Source organism: Lepidochelys olivacea (genome assembly GCF_965140295.1).
Source record: "Lepidochelys olivacea isolate rLepOli2 genome assembly, chromosome: 8".
Lineage (NCBI taxonomy): Eukaryota > Metazoa > Chordata > Testudines > Cheloniidae > Lepidochelys > Lepidochelys olivacea.
In genome coordinates, this window is record NC_140418.1 from 53,814,637 (window position 1) to 53,832,843 (window position 18,207).

Consider the following 18,207-nt stretch of genomic DNA (forward strand, 5'->3'; position numbering starts at 1 on the left):
TCACATACTCCTTTCTGGTGCCCCTCACCATAGCCCCTCATAGTCTGTAAGGTATTTATCCTCCATACACCCCTGTGAGGCAGGGCAAGGCTATTCCCTTGCTACAGAGGGAGAAGTGAGGCCCAGAGAGAGTGACTAGCTTGCCCAGGGTCACCCAGGAAGCCTGCCCTGATCCATGGCCTTGGGATGAGTCCTTCATCCTGTGACTTGGTTTCCCCAGTTCGCATAAGGCCGATAATCCTGAGCCACCTTTATACAGCGCTTTGAATTCCACAGATGGTAAAGTGTTCTCTGGGCGTTATTATTAAGCAATAATCCTGGTGAAGTTGCTTGTAATCTGCTTCTGAATGCTGCTCTGTAAAGTGGCAAAAAAAAAAAAAAAAAAAAAAAATCCCAGGGTGCTGACTTCCCTGGGAAGCCTCATTCCAATTGAACTCCCGTCTTGATTGGTTGAGCCTCACTGAATCTCTTTGCTGGTGCCTGGGTTTCATTTCCAGTGGCTGGAGAGCGCTGCGCTCCCATGTGAACGTTCAGCGTGCCGCCTGAGGTCTCTTGTCGCCAAGTCAGTCAGGGAGCAGGATGTGTTGCGCGTTGAGGTGAACAGCTATTTTTATTTTCCCGGGGGATAAAGTGGTTTATAAATGCCTTTTACTCAAGCGTGGGCTGTGCACAAGTACAGCATGCAACTGCCATAGAGAGTGTCCGGCTCACCAATTAAAATCCTTCTCTTATTGTCTCCAACATCCTTCTCATTCCCCCGCTCGGTCTTGACCCAATTTACAACCCCCACCCCCAATTCCATCTGCCCAACACACTGTATGTAGCTTGTTCTAAACCAGCTGTGGGGGGAAGAGACAGTGCAAATCGTCCCCTGTCTAAGTAGTTTTAACTCACCCTCCATATCAGTGCAGGGCATGAGTCAATAACACAAGCAGTCTGTCTTGTTCCCTGTGTGATGTTGCGCAGTTGTGCTTGCTTGGTCGGGAATATTTGCTCACTGTCCTTGCCAGCTACAGGGAGCTGGTGGGAGGAAGCGTCGCATGACGAGGCAGAGCTCACCTTGTATTCTGATGGTGGGGTGATCTGCGGCCAGGCTGGTAGTTGGTGGAAGGGAGTTCATAGCTGTGGCCAGCTGCAGAGAGAGCCCTGATCCATCACCCAAAGTGTAGTTAACTTCAGTATACCTAAGGAACAGCTACCATGGTCCTGAGGAAGCAACTGACCCCTGAGATTGCCAGGTCCTCATGTGCTGGGGGCTGCCAGGAGCATCTGAGTGGGAAGCTGTCCATCTGCTCTGCTTGCTTGACTTCGAACCTGCAGCCCGGGAGTGTCCCAAGGCCTTGTGACAGTGACTCCTCCTACCACACGTCTCCCTCTTGGGATGCTGAAACCCCAGGGCAGTCAGGCAGCACTGGCATGGCTGGAAAACTTTTGGGCACCCAACTGCCACCTGAGCCCATAGGCTCCCAAATGCCTATCTGCACCTGCCCAAGCTTTTGAAGATGTTGCCTTTAGCCCCTATATGCCTCAGTTTCCCTGTCTGAAGAATGAGCATAATACTTTATAATGCGGGGGCACTGACGAGTGAGTGTAAAGCGGTTGGAGATCCCCTGACAGAAAGCAAGGTGGGGGGAAAAGCCAGTATCAATCTTGAACCGTAGCACATTTGTTAAAGGTCCTTGCTGACCTGGGACTCCACAAGCCTGGGCATTGCCAGAGTCACTTTGAATGTCAGAAGGAAGCTTGTGTGGTTTGTCTCCCAAGTTACTGCATTTCTTGTCTCCCCCTCTCCCCACCCCCACCCTGGCTCCCTATCCCTTTGGCATGTCGGGCAAACAGTCTCCCTCCAGCTGGTAAAGTCCATGGTGATTTTTCATCTCTGTTCCTGCTTTGAAGAGCACTTCAAACAAAGCTGCAGATGCTGCCGGCGGTGTGGCTGGAGCATCCTGGCAAATCCATGAGAGGCTGGCATGTGGGGGAGCAGCAGAAAGGCTGGAAAGGAGAGTGCTTAGTGGCCTAGCTAATTAGAACTGGGGACCTGGGGCTTCTTGGGAGGGATCAGGCCGATGCTCTGGGTGATTGGGAAAGGAATAGAGAACTTCCAGATCAGGGGTGAGAATCTGCCCCCGGTCAGTAGTGACAGAAAGTTCCTACCTGCTTGCTATTGAGTCTGTTTCCCACTCAATGGGTGGCTGTCGCTCCCGCACATATCCTCCCCTGTCTGCCGCCCCCAACCACCCGCCCCGGGGACTGACATGCAGAAAGCCTGGAGATGCCTCCTGCCTAGAAGAGTGTGTCCTCGTCCATGCCTTACCGGAGGGGGATGGCTGCTGCCCACGCTGTGCCTCTTTGGTAGATAAAGAGAGGACTACAGAGTCCAGGGCTATAAATCTGGCACTGGCCCCCCTGCAGTCAGTTCACATAGAAGTATGAAGGAAATAAACCAGCCAGTCCCTTAGGCTGTGAGCTGAAACCCAGTTCTTCTTGGCAACTTTGTCCTGGTCTGTTTTACCTGGAGTCAGAGTCCCCAGCACTATCTAGCCCAGGTGCATGATTATCTAGGTCATAGTAGTGCCTAGAGGCCCCACTTGAGGTCAGGGCTGCGTTGTGTGAGATGCTGTCTGAACACAGAGCAAGTCAGTCCCTGCCCCAAAAAGCTTACAGTCAAAATGGGCAACACAGAGAGGGAAATAGAGATGTGAAGTGATTTGCTCAGAGCTGGGAATGGACCCCAGTCAAGTGCCCTACCCACTAGGCCATGCTGCCTTAATCATCTAGTAATGGCCAGGGTGTCTCCTCACCTACACTGGGGTGGGGGAGAAGGTAGCTTACTGCAAAAGGCCATGTCAATATTAGGGATGAGTGAAACAGTTGTCACCCCAATCTCAGACAGGACCTCTGTGCTTTCAAGCTTTGAAAGATTTTGATCAACTCTGCCCCTCGTTGTGATTCATTCCTGTGCACCGTTACCTTTCCTGGTTCTAGCTGGGGCTGGGAGTGGCTGAGTGGGCCTAGATGAGGGGGTCTGGGTAGGGATCCAACCACTCTCATGCTCAGCACACCCCAGACTCCTAACTTTCCAGAGGTTTGCTTCTATCAGTTGTCGCGGTGCCTGGAGCTCCCACCCAACACCCGTGTCTACCCCTAGATACTGCCTCTCGTTATAGACTCATGAACATCAAGGCCAGAAGGGACTATCATGATCATCTAGTCTGACCTCCTGCACATTGCAGGCCACAGAACCTCACCCACCCACTCCTGTAACAGGCCCCTAATCTCTGGCTGAGTTACTGAAATCCTCAAATCATGATTTAAACTCTTCAAGTTACAGAGAATCCACCGTTTACATTAGTTCAAACCTGCAAGTGATCCGTGCCTCATGTGGCAGAAGAAAGCAAAAACCCCCGGGGTCTCTGCCAATCTAACCTGGGGGAAAATTGCTTCCCAACCCCAAATCTGGCAACCAGTTCATGTGGGCAAGATCCACCAGCCAGACACCTGGGAAAGAATTCTCTGTAGTCACTCCCCAGCTGGCCTCCCCAGCAAGCTCCAGTTAGGAGGCAGCTGTCTGGCTCAGGCCACTGCTCAGGAGAGCCCCATGCCATCTTAGCTTTGTGAGGGCCTCAGGCTGATTCCCACAAGGAACATGTGTGAAGGGGGAAGCTTGGAGGCTGGGAGGCCAGCTGGAGGTGAGACTGATTGTTACCATGGGGGTGGGGGGTGGGAGGGTCTGTCTGAGAGCTAGGCCATTGGGAAGAAGCATGGTGCTTGTCAGTAGGGGCAGGGAAGGGATGGCTCCCCCGATCCATCTTTCCAAGCCATGGTGAGCAGCAGGGCACAGGGACATGCTGGGAAGGGAGGATATCAAGGGAACAAGGAGAGCTCTCAAATTGCAGGGTCCTTTGGAGAGACGTGTGAAGGACTGGAAGAGGAATGAACCTATGCCTCTCACCCAAGCCCAGCCTGGCTGAGGGCAGCTGCCTTTGGAGAGATGGGAGCTTTGCTTCCATTTTTCCGGTGCTTTACGAATTGGGCTTCTCCTCTCATCTGGCTTTGATTACCCGTCTTCCCCAAAGGACTTGGGAAAGGCAGGAGACGCCCCTCTTTGCGCTGCCTGCAAAGCATGGAGAGACACGGGTTCTAATCCCCGCTCCGCCACCGCCACCTCATCCATCCGCCCATCTCTCCCGCACTCCCCTCCGGAGGTTAATGTGATAATTGCCGTGTGTGACTGTTTACTTCAAGAAGTGGCACCGCCCCCAGCTGGGCACGTTCGTCAAAGAAAACATTGCTGCTGCGTCACGGCTGAAATGGCTGGTAATTGAGACCATTTTCCCGGCACAGGTGCACCGCCGCCCCCAAGCTGCTTTCACCGTCTGTCATGATCCCCCTCTCGTTTGTGTGTCACTCTCAGTAATTAGAGTCTGCAGGTGAGGAAAGCAAGGCAGAGACAACAAGAGAGAGACAAAGCCTGGGAGCATCAGCAAGCAGGTATTAGGGCAGAGAGAAAGGCAGTGATGTACAGTGGCGCTGTCTTGTGGGGGATCAGGGAATGGGCTGCCTGCCTCCTGGACAGGGGATGTAGTCCCATTTGGCCCTTTTTCACTACCTCCCAACACTCAGTGTCACAGTCTGTTCTGGGTTGACGGCAGGAGCTGCTTCAAAGCCTTGATTCGGTCTTTTCAGGAGCATTTAGAGCAGAGGTGGGCAAACTATGGCCCGCGGGACCATCCTGCTCGGCCCCTGAGCTCCTGGTCGGGGAGGCTAGCCCCTGGCCCCTCCCCTGCTGTCCCCCCTCCCCTGCAGCCATGCCACCACGCGGGCAGTGCTCTGGGTGGCGGGGCTGCGTGCTCTTGCAGGGCAGCGGGGCTGCGTGCCTGGCTCAGGTTGGGTGGTGCGGCTGCCAAACATGCTGCTCTGAGCGGAATGGTAAAGGGGCTGGGGCCGGGGGGTTGGATAAGGGGCAGGGAGTCCTGGGGGGTGGTTAGGGGTGGGGGTGTGGATGGGGTCGGGGCAGTCAGGGGACAGGGAGCAGGGGGATGTTGGATGGGGCGGAGGTTCTTGGGGGATCGAGACGGGGAATGATGGGGTTGGATAAGCATGGGAGTCCCGGGCAGCCTATCGGGGGAGGGGGTGTGGATAGGGGTCGGGGCAGTCGGGGCAGAGGGGTTGGATAGGGGGTGGGAATCCCGGGGGACCTGTCAGGGCGGGGGGGTCCCGGGGAGGGGGCAGTTAGGGGACAAGAGCAAGGGGGGTTGGATGGGTCAGGGGTTCTGAGGAGGGCAGTCAGGGGGTGGGAAGCGGGAAGTGTTGGATAGGGGGTAGGGCCAGGCTGTTTGGGGAGGAACAGCCTTCTCTACCTGGCCCTCCATACACTTTTGCAACCCTGATGTGGCCCTCAGGCCAAAAAGTTTGCCCACCCCTGATTTAGTGCATTGGCTTCACTTTCATTAAAAGCCTTTGGGAGGCAAGGCAGGGCTGGGAGGCACAGAAAGTGAGGAACCAATGTCACAGCTCAGGGGTTTTAGCCGGCAATTTGTCATCTCCCGTTAAGAAGGGGGCTTTTTCCCCCCTCGGAGATTTTTTTTTTTTTTGGCCTGTTCTTCCAATCTTTGGAGATTACTTTTCTTTTTGAAGAGACTCGCGGTGGCTCCTACCCTGGCTGATCTGGAGATGCACTGCCGATGAGTCAGATGAAAATGAGGGCTTAATTAGCGTTAGGAAAAAAAGAATCTTTCATTCCAGCAAGATTGATGCCACCTCCCACAGACGGTCACGTTTTGCCGCATCACTGCTCAGGCCGGCGTCATGCGCAGATGACTTGAGAAGAGGACGAATGGGAACTAGGAAGTGGCAGTGAGGTGGAGATGGGGCACTGCTTTATTAAAAGGCTCAGTGAATAATTGTATTGAGATGTTACGGAGCGGTGCTCTCTAGAAGCCTTTAAAGCTGATATGGTTTGGCCCTGTCGTTAGTGCTCTCCTGGGCGCTGGCATCTTCTCTTTCTGTTCCTCTGAGTCTCACCAGTGAGTCCATAATGCAGGACGGTTGATATGCTATTAACAACGACATGATCAGACTAGACGTGTGCTTGGAATAACCCCAAACTAGAAAGACAAACATTGGCAGCCTCTAGCTGAGATGCCAACTTCATTGCATAGAATTCTTCCTTCTCAACCCGGGCCACGCTTTACAGATGCAAACACTGTGGGTTTTGTATTGCTTAGCATGGTATGGACGAGACAAAAGAGAGCCCAGAATGAAGTCAGACGGGGAACGTGCAAAGAGAAAAACCTCACATTCCGCTCTGTGCATGGCTTCAGGCCTTACCTCCTTGGAGAGAAGAATGGGTCTCAGCTGCTGTGTTTGGATGGGATGGAGCAAAATACCAAATCCAAACACTGTTGGACTCTAGAGAAGTTTCCATCCCATCCAAACACGGCAGCTGAGACCCATCCTTCTCTCCAAGGAGGTAAGGCCTGAAGCCATGCACAGAGCGGAATGTGAGGTTTTTCTCTTTGCACGTTCCCCGCCTGACTTCATTCTGGGCTCTCTTTTCTTGTCTACACCATGCTAAGCAATACAAAACCCACAGTGTTTGCATCTGTGAAGCGTGGCCCGGGTTGAGAGGGAAGAATTCTATGCAATGAAGTTGCTTATCTCTTCCTTAATTGTAATGCGAAACCTGACTTCCACCCGTCCACGCAGGCTGGTCGCACCCTAGTGGGAGGCCATTACAATGATAGGTGTGATTATAGTGGGGAGAGAGGAGGAAATGTGTCCCCATCCACCCACCTGTCAGGTCATAATGCGGGGACCAACAGTGTCTGTATCCCCAAGTTTGGTCAGCTGCGGTGGGATGGAGGGGAGGTGACAGAGAGGGCTGGGTGCCAATACTTGCACTGCCTACGATGGTGTATAGCTAGAATCCAGGCTCTGTGGGGAGGAAGAGTTTTTACCCCAGCTTTGAGATGGCAGTGTGGGACTGGTGGAGGAGGAAAGGGCAGAGGCACAACATTTCAGCCTGGGTTTGGCACTGTGAATCCCTGTCTGTACTGAGCGAGGAGCACCGAGAGCGTGTTCCTGTCCTGTGGGGCAGGGGAGGACTCCCTGACCTCCGCTGAGGTGACTGGCTCAGGCAGATGCTGTCAGCAGTCCGAGTCTCTGCTGCTATTCAGTTAGTGGGAGGCCTTCTGAGGGGTTCTAGGTGATGGAGTAGGGAAATAGCTTCCCAATCTAGACTCTCAGTGTGTGAAATGAGCTGGCTGAGCTTGGTCCTAGGTATTCACCCACTTCCTCAGCTCACAGAGTACACTGGCAGCATTGTGTGTACGAGAGGCTCAGCTCTGAAATAATGGGGCGGTGATTGAGCTTTGTTATCAGAAACAACAGGGCTGGAAGAGCAGAGGGTGCTGAAGGTCACCTAGGAGATGTATTTATACAGCAGTTCTGAGGGGGCTGGCCCTGGAATAGCAAGGAGATGCTGCAAGTCAGCCCTGAGGGGCGCCAGCAGAACAGTGTGACGGGGCCAGGATTGGAGTGGCAGAGGCTGCTCTGTGGGTCAGACTGGCAGAGCTGTGCGGGTGAAGTTTACACAGCACTTGTCTGCTCCATGCCTGGCCTGAGACAGCATTATCATCTGCACATCCAGAAGAGCAATACGTGAGTCAAACTGCAACCTTCCTCCCTCCTCTCAGACAGTTCTGGTCATCAGTCAATTTCTTTTGGGATAACGAGGAGAGGAGCCGTGTGTCTGCCAGTTCCCTCCTTTGGCACAAGTCCTGGCTCCATGTTCCTGTCCAGAGGAGGAAGGTTGTGTTGGAGGAACGCTAGAGGTCCCAAGCCGTAATGAGACTGCCGCTTTCTTGTCACACTAGGGCAGAGAGCACAGAACTGCAGTAGAGGTGGGGAAGAGAAGAGGGGTTCCTGGTTCATGTGCATGGGATGACCCGTTTTAGGGGAAGACTTGGGCTGGAGCTGTGCCCACTCTTTCCCTTGGAGAGCAGCATTCGCTATGTGTCAGAAGACTGAGAACCTCCCCTGGTTTGCATATAATGGAGCAGATTTCAGCTGCCTTCTCTAGTATGCCAAGGCGTGGCCTGCTGAGACACTCTGTCTCCGGGTACGATTCTCCATCCTTTATTTGGATCAAGATAAAACATTGTTTGGTAGGACCGGTAGTGTCTGTGGCCATACTTGAGCTCATAGACTCAGAGATTTTCAGACCAGAAGGGACCATCGTGATCATCTGGTCCAGGGGTCGGCAACCTTTCAGAAGTGGTGTGCCGAGTCTTCATTTATTCGCTCTAATTTAAGGTTTTGCGTGCCAGTAATACATGTTAACGTTTTTAGAAGGTCTCTTTCTATAAGTCTTTAATATATAACTAAACTATTGTTGTATGTAAAAGTAAATAAGGTTTTTAAAATGTTTAAGAAGCTTCATTTAAAATTAAATTAAAATGCAGAGCCCCCCAGTCCTGTGGCCAGGACCCGGGCAGTGTGAGTGCCACTGAAAATCAGCTCGCGTGCCGCATAGGTTGCCTACCCCTGATCTAGTCTGACGTCCTGCAGCTAACGTGGTGCCATTCTCTCCATTGCAGCCAGGGTGTCCAGCCGCCTTAGCTCTATTCCAGGAGACTCAGACATGAGCAATACTCATTTGTTTGTTATTTGACCTGTGCTTCCGTAGGGCAGTGCAATAGCCAAGGCCCCGTGTATTATGGGGCAAGGCCCCCTAAATTCTCTGGCACAGCCTCCAGCCTACTGCCTGCAGTATCCGTCCCCTTCGCACCCCAGCCTAGCTCAGCAGGCAGCCTGCTGCCAGGAGCCAGCCCAGCTAATGAATCAGTTTAGCTCCCCTCCCTTCCCTTGGGACATGACTGGAGGGAGAGGCTTGGGGAAAAGCACTGGAACAAAAGCAGAGGAACTGGGACTCTGTAAGAGTTTGCATGCAAACCCCCAAGTGCCCAGCTCCTGATGTTTGTGTAAAGATTTGGCATAAAGACAGAGCTGGGATTCTGGCTGTATGCCACTGTGTGCAGTGTCAGAGCGGGCACCAACCTTTCTCTTTCCCTCCAGGCTGCTGCGGCTTGGCATGCAGAGCTTTGAGCATTGACTGTCCAGGAAGCTCATAAGCCAGCAGCAGCTCAGCACCACATCAGGTGTTCTGTGCTGGGCACTCAGTGCTTTCCATGCAGGCCAGTTCTAACGCTCACAGCTCCAGTTCCCTTCTCAACCTCCGATGAAGTGAGCTGTAGCTCACGAAAGCTTATGCTCAAATAAATTGATTAGTCTCTAAGGTGCCACAAGTCCTCCTTTTCTTCTCAACCTCGCTACCACCCGGCCCAGCTCTGAGCCCAGCCCCCCAGCCCCACCGCAGGTCACTGCTGCACAGTCCCTGGGGAAACAAGGGCAGCTGAGCCAGTTTAGAGCAGCTTCCCTCCCAAGCCTCAGTTCTCCTTCTCAGGCCTGCTGTGGTGCTGCTCTGCAGATACCATGGCTCCCCAAACCCCTGCCCATATCCATCAGGGCTGAGCGGGGAGCAGAGCTGTCTGAGCATGGCACAGCTCCTCAGCCTAATCCAGCCTGGTGGTGAGAGCTCCAAACAACACCGCTCCAAGGTGCGACAAGTGGCTCCTCCCTAGCTGGATCAGGGCAGGTCTGGATGTGCTCTTGGCTCAGGACAGGAAGATGCCAAGCCAGTTTCTCCCTCTCTGGCTCCTGCTCTGCCCTTTAAAGGGCCATACCAGGGGGCCTGTGCTGGTGAGCTGCACCTGACAGGGACAGTACAGGACAGCACAGGCAGGGTGGAGGCAGGGAGCAAAGGCTTCCATCCAGTGCTGGGTACCAAATGGCAACTTCAATGAATTACATGGGGTGGGAGGGTGGAATAGCCAGTTCTATGGCACTTGGGCAACATGCAGGATTCTGCAGATGGCTCCGTGGCTGTGGAATCCCGGGGCACACAGGGCCCTGGTTAAAGACCCTGGGGGATGAAGTAACCGGAGCCCTTCATGGTCACACAGAGGTGGAATAAAGTGTAACGCTGTTTTTTTTTTTTTCCCTTTCAGACCAATGATGCCTTAGGAGCCACCTGGAACTGGCTGTACTTCATCCCCCTCATCATCATCGGCTCCTTCTTTGTTCTTAACCTTGTCCTGGGAGTGCTTTCCGGGTAAGCAAGCTGCTTTCCCCTTCTTTTGGGTCCATTAACCCCTGTTAACCCTGCTGTGTCCTGACCCAATCACTGGTTGCTCTTGGATTAGCACTGGGGTATTTGGGAGCTTCCTCGTGCTCAGCCCTCCTTCAGCTTTCCCTTCAGTGACTCCTCCTGGGGAAGGCTTGGCCTGCAATAGTGTTTCTAGTGGGGTCCCAAAGAGATCTGTTCTTGTCCATAAGCTACTTAACTTTTGTATCATTGACCTGGAAGAAAACATAAAATCATCACTGATCAAGTTTGCAGATGACACAAAAACTGGGGGAGTGGTAGATAATGAAGAGGACAGAATGATCTGGATCGCTCAGTAAATTGGCACAAGCAAAGAATGTGTTTTTTTAACATGGCTAAATGTAAATGTAGACATCTAGATATAAAGTATGTAGGCCATATTAGGGGATGCAGGACTCTCTCCTGGGAAGCAGAGACCCTGAAAAAGATTTGGGGGTTGTGGTGAATAATCAGCTGAACATGAGCTCCCAGTGTGATGCTGTGGCCAAAAGGGCTAAAGTGATCCTGGGATGTGTTAACAGGAGAAACTGGGGTAGATTGACTCAAGGAGCTCAGTGTATTTAGCTTAGCAAAGAGAACATTAAGGAATAACTTGATGACAGTCTCTGAGTACCTGCATGGTGAACAAATATTTCATATTGGGCTCTTCAATCAAGGAGAGAAAGGTCTAACACGTTCCAATGGCTGGAAGTTGAAGCTAGACAAATGCAGACCGGAAATAAGGTGTACATTTTTAACAGTGGGAGGAATTAACCACTGGAACAATTTCCCCAGGGTCACGGTGGATTCTCCATCACTGACGATTGTTAAATCACAACGGCATATTTTTCTGAAGGACACACTCTATGAATTATTTTGGGGAAGCTCTATGGCCTGTGCTGTACAGGAGATCAGGCTAGATGATCACAGTGGTCCCTTCTGGCCTTGGAATCTGTGAATAGCAGAGAACTTGCTCATAGCTGCATTGTTCCCTCCACGGCTGCCTGCTCAGAAGTGCAGCCACTAGTGGAGTGAGAAAGGCCCCCTTGATGCAGCTGTATCAGCAAGACTAACGTATCTCATGCCTCCTGGTCCCTCCCAGCTCGTCAATGTGATTGTACCGCTGTTGCTGCTGGCCAGTCCTCTTTTGGTCTGGGCAGGATGTTTTGTATTATGGTATAAGTGTCTCTGGAGCATCAAATGCCACTTGCAATTATCGACCACGCACAGTTCCCTTGACATGGCCCCAGTCTCACCAGACGTTTACTTTTCCAAAGAAGAAAACATGCATCCGATGAAGTGAGCTGTAGCTCACAAAAGCTTATGCTCAAATAAATTGGTTAGTCCCGAAGGTGCCACAAGTCCTCCTTTTCTTTTTGTGAATACAGACTAACCCAGCTGCTACTCTGAAACTAGGTTTAGAGTTGGCTTTGTCTCACCATGCTGGACATTCTCTCTACTCGGCTTAGTGCATGACACAGACTTCTGCCCTCCACACCACCTTCCCTGCTAATCCTCAGCACACCAGCTCCACACATCTCAGTAGCTTCTCCGGGGGAGGAGGATGCCCCAGGTTGGTCACACAGTCGGTCATTTGCCTAGCAGGCGGGCTTCTGGGCCCTGTCACTCCACCCAGCCTCTGGTATGATGTGAAAGCTCAGCCCATTTCCAGCGTTTCTGAATCTCCCAAGCCGTGCTAAAAGACAAGAGACACATAATGTAACGGGCTCACTCTCTGGTGCCATATAGCCAGCTGCTACTGCCTCATTGTGGTGTTTGGAGGCTCACCCAGACCAGGAAGGGGTTCTGTCACCATCTGCCCTGTAACCCTGGGGTGACTTAATGCTGTGCTGCTGTGGCTGAAAGCGCCAACACCAGCAGCCTGCCCACAAGCACAAGGTCTCATCCTGGCTTCCACCAGCCCAGTTACTCCTGGCGGGGTGACCCCAATGGCCATTTCAGTGCCGAGTCTCCCCAAATCTGTCCTCCCTAAGTTCTTAATTACTGGACACTCAGACCTTTCCCCTCTGGTTTGCCTCCCCTGCCCCGAAGGTGTGAAACCAGCCCCCCAGTTATCAGTTCGCTTTGGCCCCCACACTGCACACAGTTTGCACACTGAGACCTGCTTGGGATAAAAATAAACACAAGGTTTATTTACTAGAAAAACCACAAATTCAGAGATGAAATAGTAGGGGAGAGCAAACACATACCGGTTACACAGAAAAGAAACATAAAAGATGCAACCTCAGACTTTACTTCTGTATTAGATAAAATCCCTTCGCTAATACAAGTTATCTATTGCCATTGAACAATTTCCCAGCGTACCCAGCAGCCTTTCATGGATAACTTCCTGCCTACAGGCTGTCCCTCAAGTTCCGAATGCCTTTTACTTCCAAACCCTTCCATAGTTAAGGGATTTGCAGGTTTATTTTCTTCAGTCATTATAGATATTCAAAGTGGGAAAATCCTCAGGTCTCTCAATGTCTTTCCAATAACTTCAGTGGCCCAGCATTGTCTTTTCCTGGATTGTTCAATGGATCATTATTCATTACGTGTCTGGTTTTGTGTAAATACCTGGTTTGGAGGGTACTTCGCCTTGTCTGATTGCTCACTGTCCTGCTGTGAGGTGGAGCCGAAGTTTATGAGCTCAGTTCTCTATATATACATGAATTCATAACTATGCTCTGCACATGTCTCATAATGATCGTTAAGTTCAGATACAAGCTTTAATAAAAGACCGTACTAGAAACATTTTTATAACACAATACCATTGGCTCCAATCAGTCGACTCGGCTGCTTATTCTTTTGGGTTCAGCTCCCCAGTTCTCCACGTGGGATGTCTGGACCTGGATTGTCACTCGTGTCTTCCTGTTATGGCTGATGCAGTGTCACATGATGCTTTGTGTCTGGGGGTGAAGATCTGTCGAGTCACCAGGCTGGGACGCTGTCTCGGTATCACAGGGTCATAGAGGGCGGTTGCTTCGAGTAGCCAACCAGAGCACGTATAGTTCCGTCACTACTAACACTACACACATACTTTGCTCTCTCTATTCTTGTCTGGCTCCTCAACCCAACCTAGACAGGGACAGTTGGCACAATATGAATGGAAAACGCAGTCTAGGGGTCTTTCAAGAGCTGGTCTGAGTCAGCCCTGGTGTTGGGATCTCTTTTAAAGCCAGGAATGGCATCTCCTTTGGCTGGAGAGCTCACAGCGCTGTCATGACAGATGCCTCATGAGCTTCGGGAGGAGCCTGTGAAGCTGCAGCAGCCAGGGAGAACTGGTGTGCAGATAAATCCTGAACTGGAAAGGGGTGTTGGCAGCAGGACGTGGAGCAGGGGCAGCAAGAGGCTGAATTGGAGTGTTTCCTTCTACCTGGGTGGTTCTAGCTGAGCCATCTCACTGGGGGCAGAGCAATGAGGGCAGGAAGGGCTGGCTGTTCTCTTCTCAATGTGAAGTTTGTGTTTTAATGTAGCCTCCCATTTGATGCCGAAAGCCGTCAGGGAAAATGGTCTGGATCGTTGTGTTCCTGGTGGGAGAGTGTGTGGTGTATAGTTTGGGTGTCAGGTGGGGGGGTGTTTAAGGTGTAGGGGGTGGGCACACAGAGAGAGTGTTGGGAGGTGGGGCATAGGGGGCTAGAGCATAGAAGTAGAGTGTGTGGGACCTGTAGTGTGTGCTGCAGGCTGGTTAGCTATGGAGCTTGTGGATCAGGATCTAGGGCATGGGCGTGGCTATGAGGTGTGTATGGCTGTGTCTACAGTTGGAGCTAGGGGTGTGATTCCTAAATAGACATACCAGTGCTAGCTCTCATACAGCTAGCATGCTAAACATAGCCGTGCAGCCCGGGCAGGGGTGAGCAGCAGCATAGGCTCGCCATGCTGAGAGTGCACCCAGGGTGGCGAGTCCATGTAGCCTCTTGCTGCTGCCTGGCTACATTTCTATCTTCAGCATGCCAGCTTGATGGGAGCTAGTGTGAGTCTGTCTACGCGAGCTGGGAATCAGACCCCCAGATCCAAGTGAAGCCCTAACCTGCGTGTGAGAGAGTGAGGTGAGTATAGGATGTGGCTATGTGTGTTTGCTCTTTCTGTGTGGGAGTGCAGGGGCGGGCTGAGCTGTGTGGGACTGGGGGATATGGCTGGGAGTGTGGGGTGTGGCTCAGTTCTCTTTGAGTGTGGGCTGTGGCTGTGAGTGCGGGCTGTAGCTGAGCTGTGTATGAGTGCAGGGGGTGGCTGAGCTCTCTGTGAGTGCAGGGTGCAGTTCTGAGCCAGGGTATGGCTGAGCTGTGAGTGTGGGGTCGGGTGCGTGCAGACAGCAGCGTTGGAACCGTTTTACTTGTCTCTGAGGACATGGGAGTTTAATGAAACCCATTAGCTGGGGATTGAAGAGAAACAGAGCTTCTTGTCTCCATGGTGATGAACCATGACTGCACCGGCATGTCCTGAAATACTGTCAGAGGCTTAGAGCATGAGATGAGCAAGAAGAGAACAACTTCAGCAAGTCGATCTCCTCCCTAATCCTCCTTTTTTATCATTCCGGAGGTCTGCACAGAAGGACTGAACTGGGGTTGTCCAGGAACAGCCATGTGGGGGGAGAAAATGTATCCCACAAGCTGACTTTCCATTGTAAAGCCCGGGGAGCTCAGTGCAGGTGTGTGGGCTTCGTAGCCCCATGTGCTGCTCTGCGTTGTGACACATGGAGTCATGCTGGTAGGACAATAATGACTTGACACTCCAAATGCCTGGGAATGAATGGATGCAGCCTTTCTGGTTTCTGGGGTGGCTCAGTGCTTGGAAGGGCCCTTTTCTATCCTTAGTCACCTAACACATCCAGGCAGCTGGAGAAGGAATGAGTTATGACAAGGACACCACGGAAACAGCAGTTCCATTTTGTAACATACATAATGACCATTGTCCTGTACTATTTGATGTCGGCTCTGAGCACCATTGAGACACCGTGAATAATAATAATGATAATGATTTGTATAGTAAACAGGGGGTTATGGAGGGCGTATAATAGCTGTAATGTCAGATAAGTGTTCCTCAGGTGTCATTCACTGGCTGATTATGTCAAACCCAGATGGTTAGTCCTCTTCGATATTAATGTCAGACAATCAACACAGTGTCCCAGCTTAGCGCTAGTGGGAGCAGTGGTAGAGACGTGCTATTTTTCAGATGAAACATTCCCATCTCACTGTAGATCTACTTAAGTAAGAGTCGGGATATTGAGCCTAGCAGGTCGGTATTATGCCTAATTCATTTCTCCTCAGGTTTCAGTCCATGATGGTACTCTTCTTCATTTCCCGTTCTCAGTGGTTCTGTAGAGTTCATGAGTACCGCTGAAGTGTTGTTGGATACCACCCCACAGGCAGCTATTACCCAGCACTAGATGGAATAATTCCTGTTTGTGAAGCTGGTAAAATGCTCTGGGATGTTTCAAGGTGCAGGATCGAAAATTGGAACTGTCCTTTCTACTCTTCCCTCAGATTAGCTGACAGATCTGGGCGAAAGTTTTCAGTCCAATAGTAAATACGCTGAATAATGCAGTTTTGGGGCGATTGAGACTATTGGCGAATTTGTGTCAAATTTGGCATATAGTTTCAGCTGGATAAAACACGGTGAAAAATTCTTAAAAGTCTAAATGACCCATTTCAACATTTTGTTTTGAAATGAACCGTTTTGTTTCAAAACGCCATTTTGAAAGGATGTTCAAACAATTCGTTTGACCAAAACTAAACTTTTTCAGTTTTTTGTTTTGGCAAGAAAAAAACAAAAAATTCAGTTTCAGTTTGAAGTGAACCAGATATATATATATTTTTTGATGTCTTGTTTTGGTCACTGAACCAAATAACCAGTTATTCCCTCAGCTCTTGCTGATGTCTGAAGTGGTCCCACTTTCTGCTTGTTCCTGGTGGTCTGTGAGGTAATTCCGTATGTGGGTGATCTTCTCTATGTGGAAAAGTAATCCCTCACAACAGTAGGCTCTGTGGAGTGTAAATCTGCTGTCTGGGGTGGCAAGGAAGAGGTACGCTCTCTTTGCCTCCTTCACGGCAGTGATGGAGGTTTGTAGGAAAGTTGGTCCAAATTTGTCTGTTTCAGACTTCATTTTTTCACCTCTGATGCTTAAGCTTTCTTCTTCCCCTCTTTTCCTGTCATAAATCGTTCAAAAACTGTGGCAATCTGTGTATGCGACGGGGTGGATGGGAGTGCTTTATAGCAGCCATCAGAGATAGTGGTTGTATTGCTTCATTGACTCTTCTCTGTGGCCTCTTGGTGGCGTAGAGTTTTCCATAATTAAATTCTGGAATCTGGCCAAGTCCAAGAGTTTTTTGGGGGGCAGACCATAGTGGGGGTTGGGTGGGTTTCTCACTTTCTTGCAATAAGGGGGAGTTATTTCCTCCTAGAGGAGGAAGTGATACAATTGGAACTGGGTGGCTCTTGCATTACGAATGTTCATGTCCAGCATTAGGATTCAGGCCAGTGTGTATCCAGGTATCTGTGCTGGTTCAGAATATGCCTATGAGAAACATAGTGTGGAAGGTTAGGATAAGAGGCTTGGGGCTAACCTGTCAGAAGCATCATCTACACTGACGTTAAAGTCTTTCAAGGCAGTGAATTTTGTGAACTTAATCACCATGTGGGTGTGTGGAGGTTTATAGATTTCCCAGGTTAGTCTTGTCTAAGGAGTCACAGATTAAATAGATGCATTCAAAGGATTTTGTTTTTAGTGAATGTTTCCTGCATTTGAGCCCAGAAGAGAGGGGAATGGCTATTCTGCTTCCATATTTGCCCTCCTTTGCTCTGGGTGTGTGACGACTAGAGTCCCGTAGGTAGATGAGACAATGTGAGCTCACATTGGTCCAGCAGTGTCAGCCAGCCAAGAGTTTGTGATGCAGACCAGGTTGGGTGACCCATCAGCAGTAAGACTGTGGATGGCAAAGGGTCTGCTGATCACAGATCTTTCTTTGCTCTGTGTGAGGCTGAGGTCTTGGTGTTTGTCTGTTCTGGGCCTATGTAAGGTAACTCGTTGCTGATTGCATTGCATTGCATTGGATATAGCTGTCTAGTGATCTTCCCAGGCACTGGCTGGCATTTCCACTGTTTATTTATTCTTAGGAGGATTTGTATTGGGGAGGGATGCAAGTGGGTGGTTCGCCTAATTGGCAGTGGTGATGATCTAGTGGTGTGCTAGATACTTAGGGAACAGCAACCCTGTTCAGCTGCCAGGAGGACCGAGATAGGTGAAGAAGATTTGGCTTTTGCAAGATGCCCAGACAACAGACCGAGAGTGTGACATTCCTGCACATAGAAAAGGAGTACTTGTGGCACCTTAGAGACTTAACAAATTTATTTGAGCATAAGCTTTCGTGAGCTACAGCTCACTTCATCGGATGCATTCAGTGGAAAATACAGTATTTACACTGAATGCATCCGATGAAGTGAGCTGTAGCTCACGAAAGCTTATGCTCAAATAAATTGGTTAGTCTCTAAGGTGCCACAAGTACTCCTTTTCTTTTTGCGAATACAGACTAACATGGCTGCTACTCTGATTCCTGCACATGTTGCCATTGCAGTGCTGCAGGAGGGGGCGAAGCTTCACTCCAGAGCAGCAGAAAGTTGGATGGCTGTGAGAGAGAGGGGCATAATGTTCATCGCTGTGACTTGAGACAAGGCCCCAGTGTGACAGGGAATCTGGGCTGTTCCCTTAATATCAACTACTGGAGCATTAACAGGTGCCCAGTGGAGACCTTTATGGCAAAAATGTAGAAAACTTTTCTTCATCTGGGACGCACAGTCGGATGAAGTCTGATTGTCATAAAAATGTGCGTGCATTAGGCTGTGGTTAGAACACATGCTGTTTGACTTCTTTAGCCTTTATTAATTTATATTACGTCCTTTGTGCCTAGGGTTTCTGTTGTGTTAGGGGAAGTATTTGGGGTGTACTCCAGAGGCCAAAAACCTCCCTTTAAACTCCCAAGTGTCATAGTTAGACTGCATAAACCTAG

At 50.6% G+C, this 18,207-nt stretch overlaps 1 protein-coding gene across 2 annotated transcripts in view; it reads left to right on the forward strand.

Moving 5' to 3' along the window:
- The window catches only part of CACNA1E (calcium voltage-gated channel subunit alpha1 E), a 257,484-nt gene that overhangs the window by 118,790 nt on the left and 120,487 nt on the right, over nucleotides 1–18,207 (forward strand). For both annotated transcript variants that reach the window (XM_084636282.1, XM_084636281.1), the window contains one exon: nucleotides 10,071–10,174. In XM_084636282.1, the coding sequence (XP_084492408.1) occupies nucleotides 10,071–10,174 (104 nt within the window). The remainder of the gene's footprint in view (nucleotides 1–10,070; nucleotides 10,175–18,207) is intronic.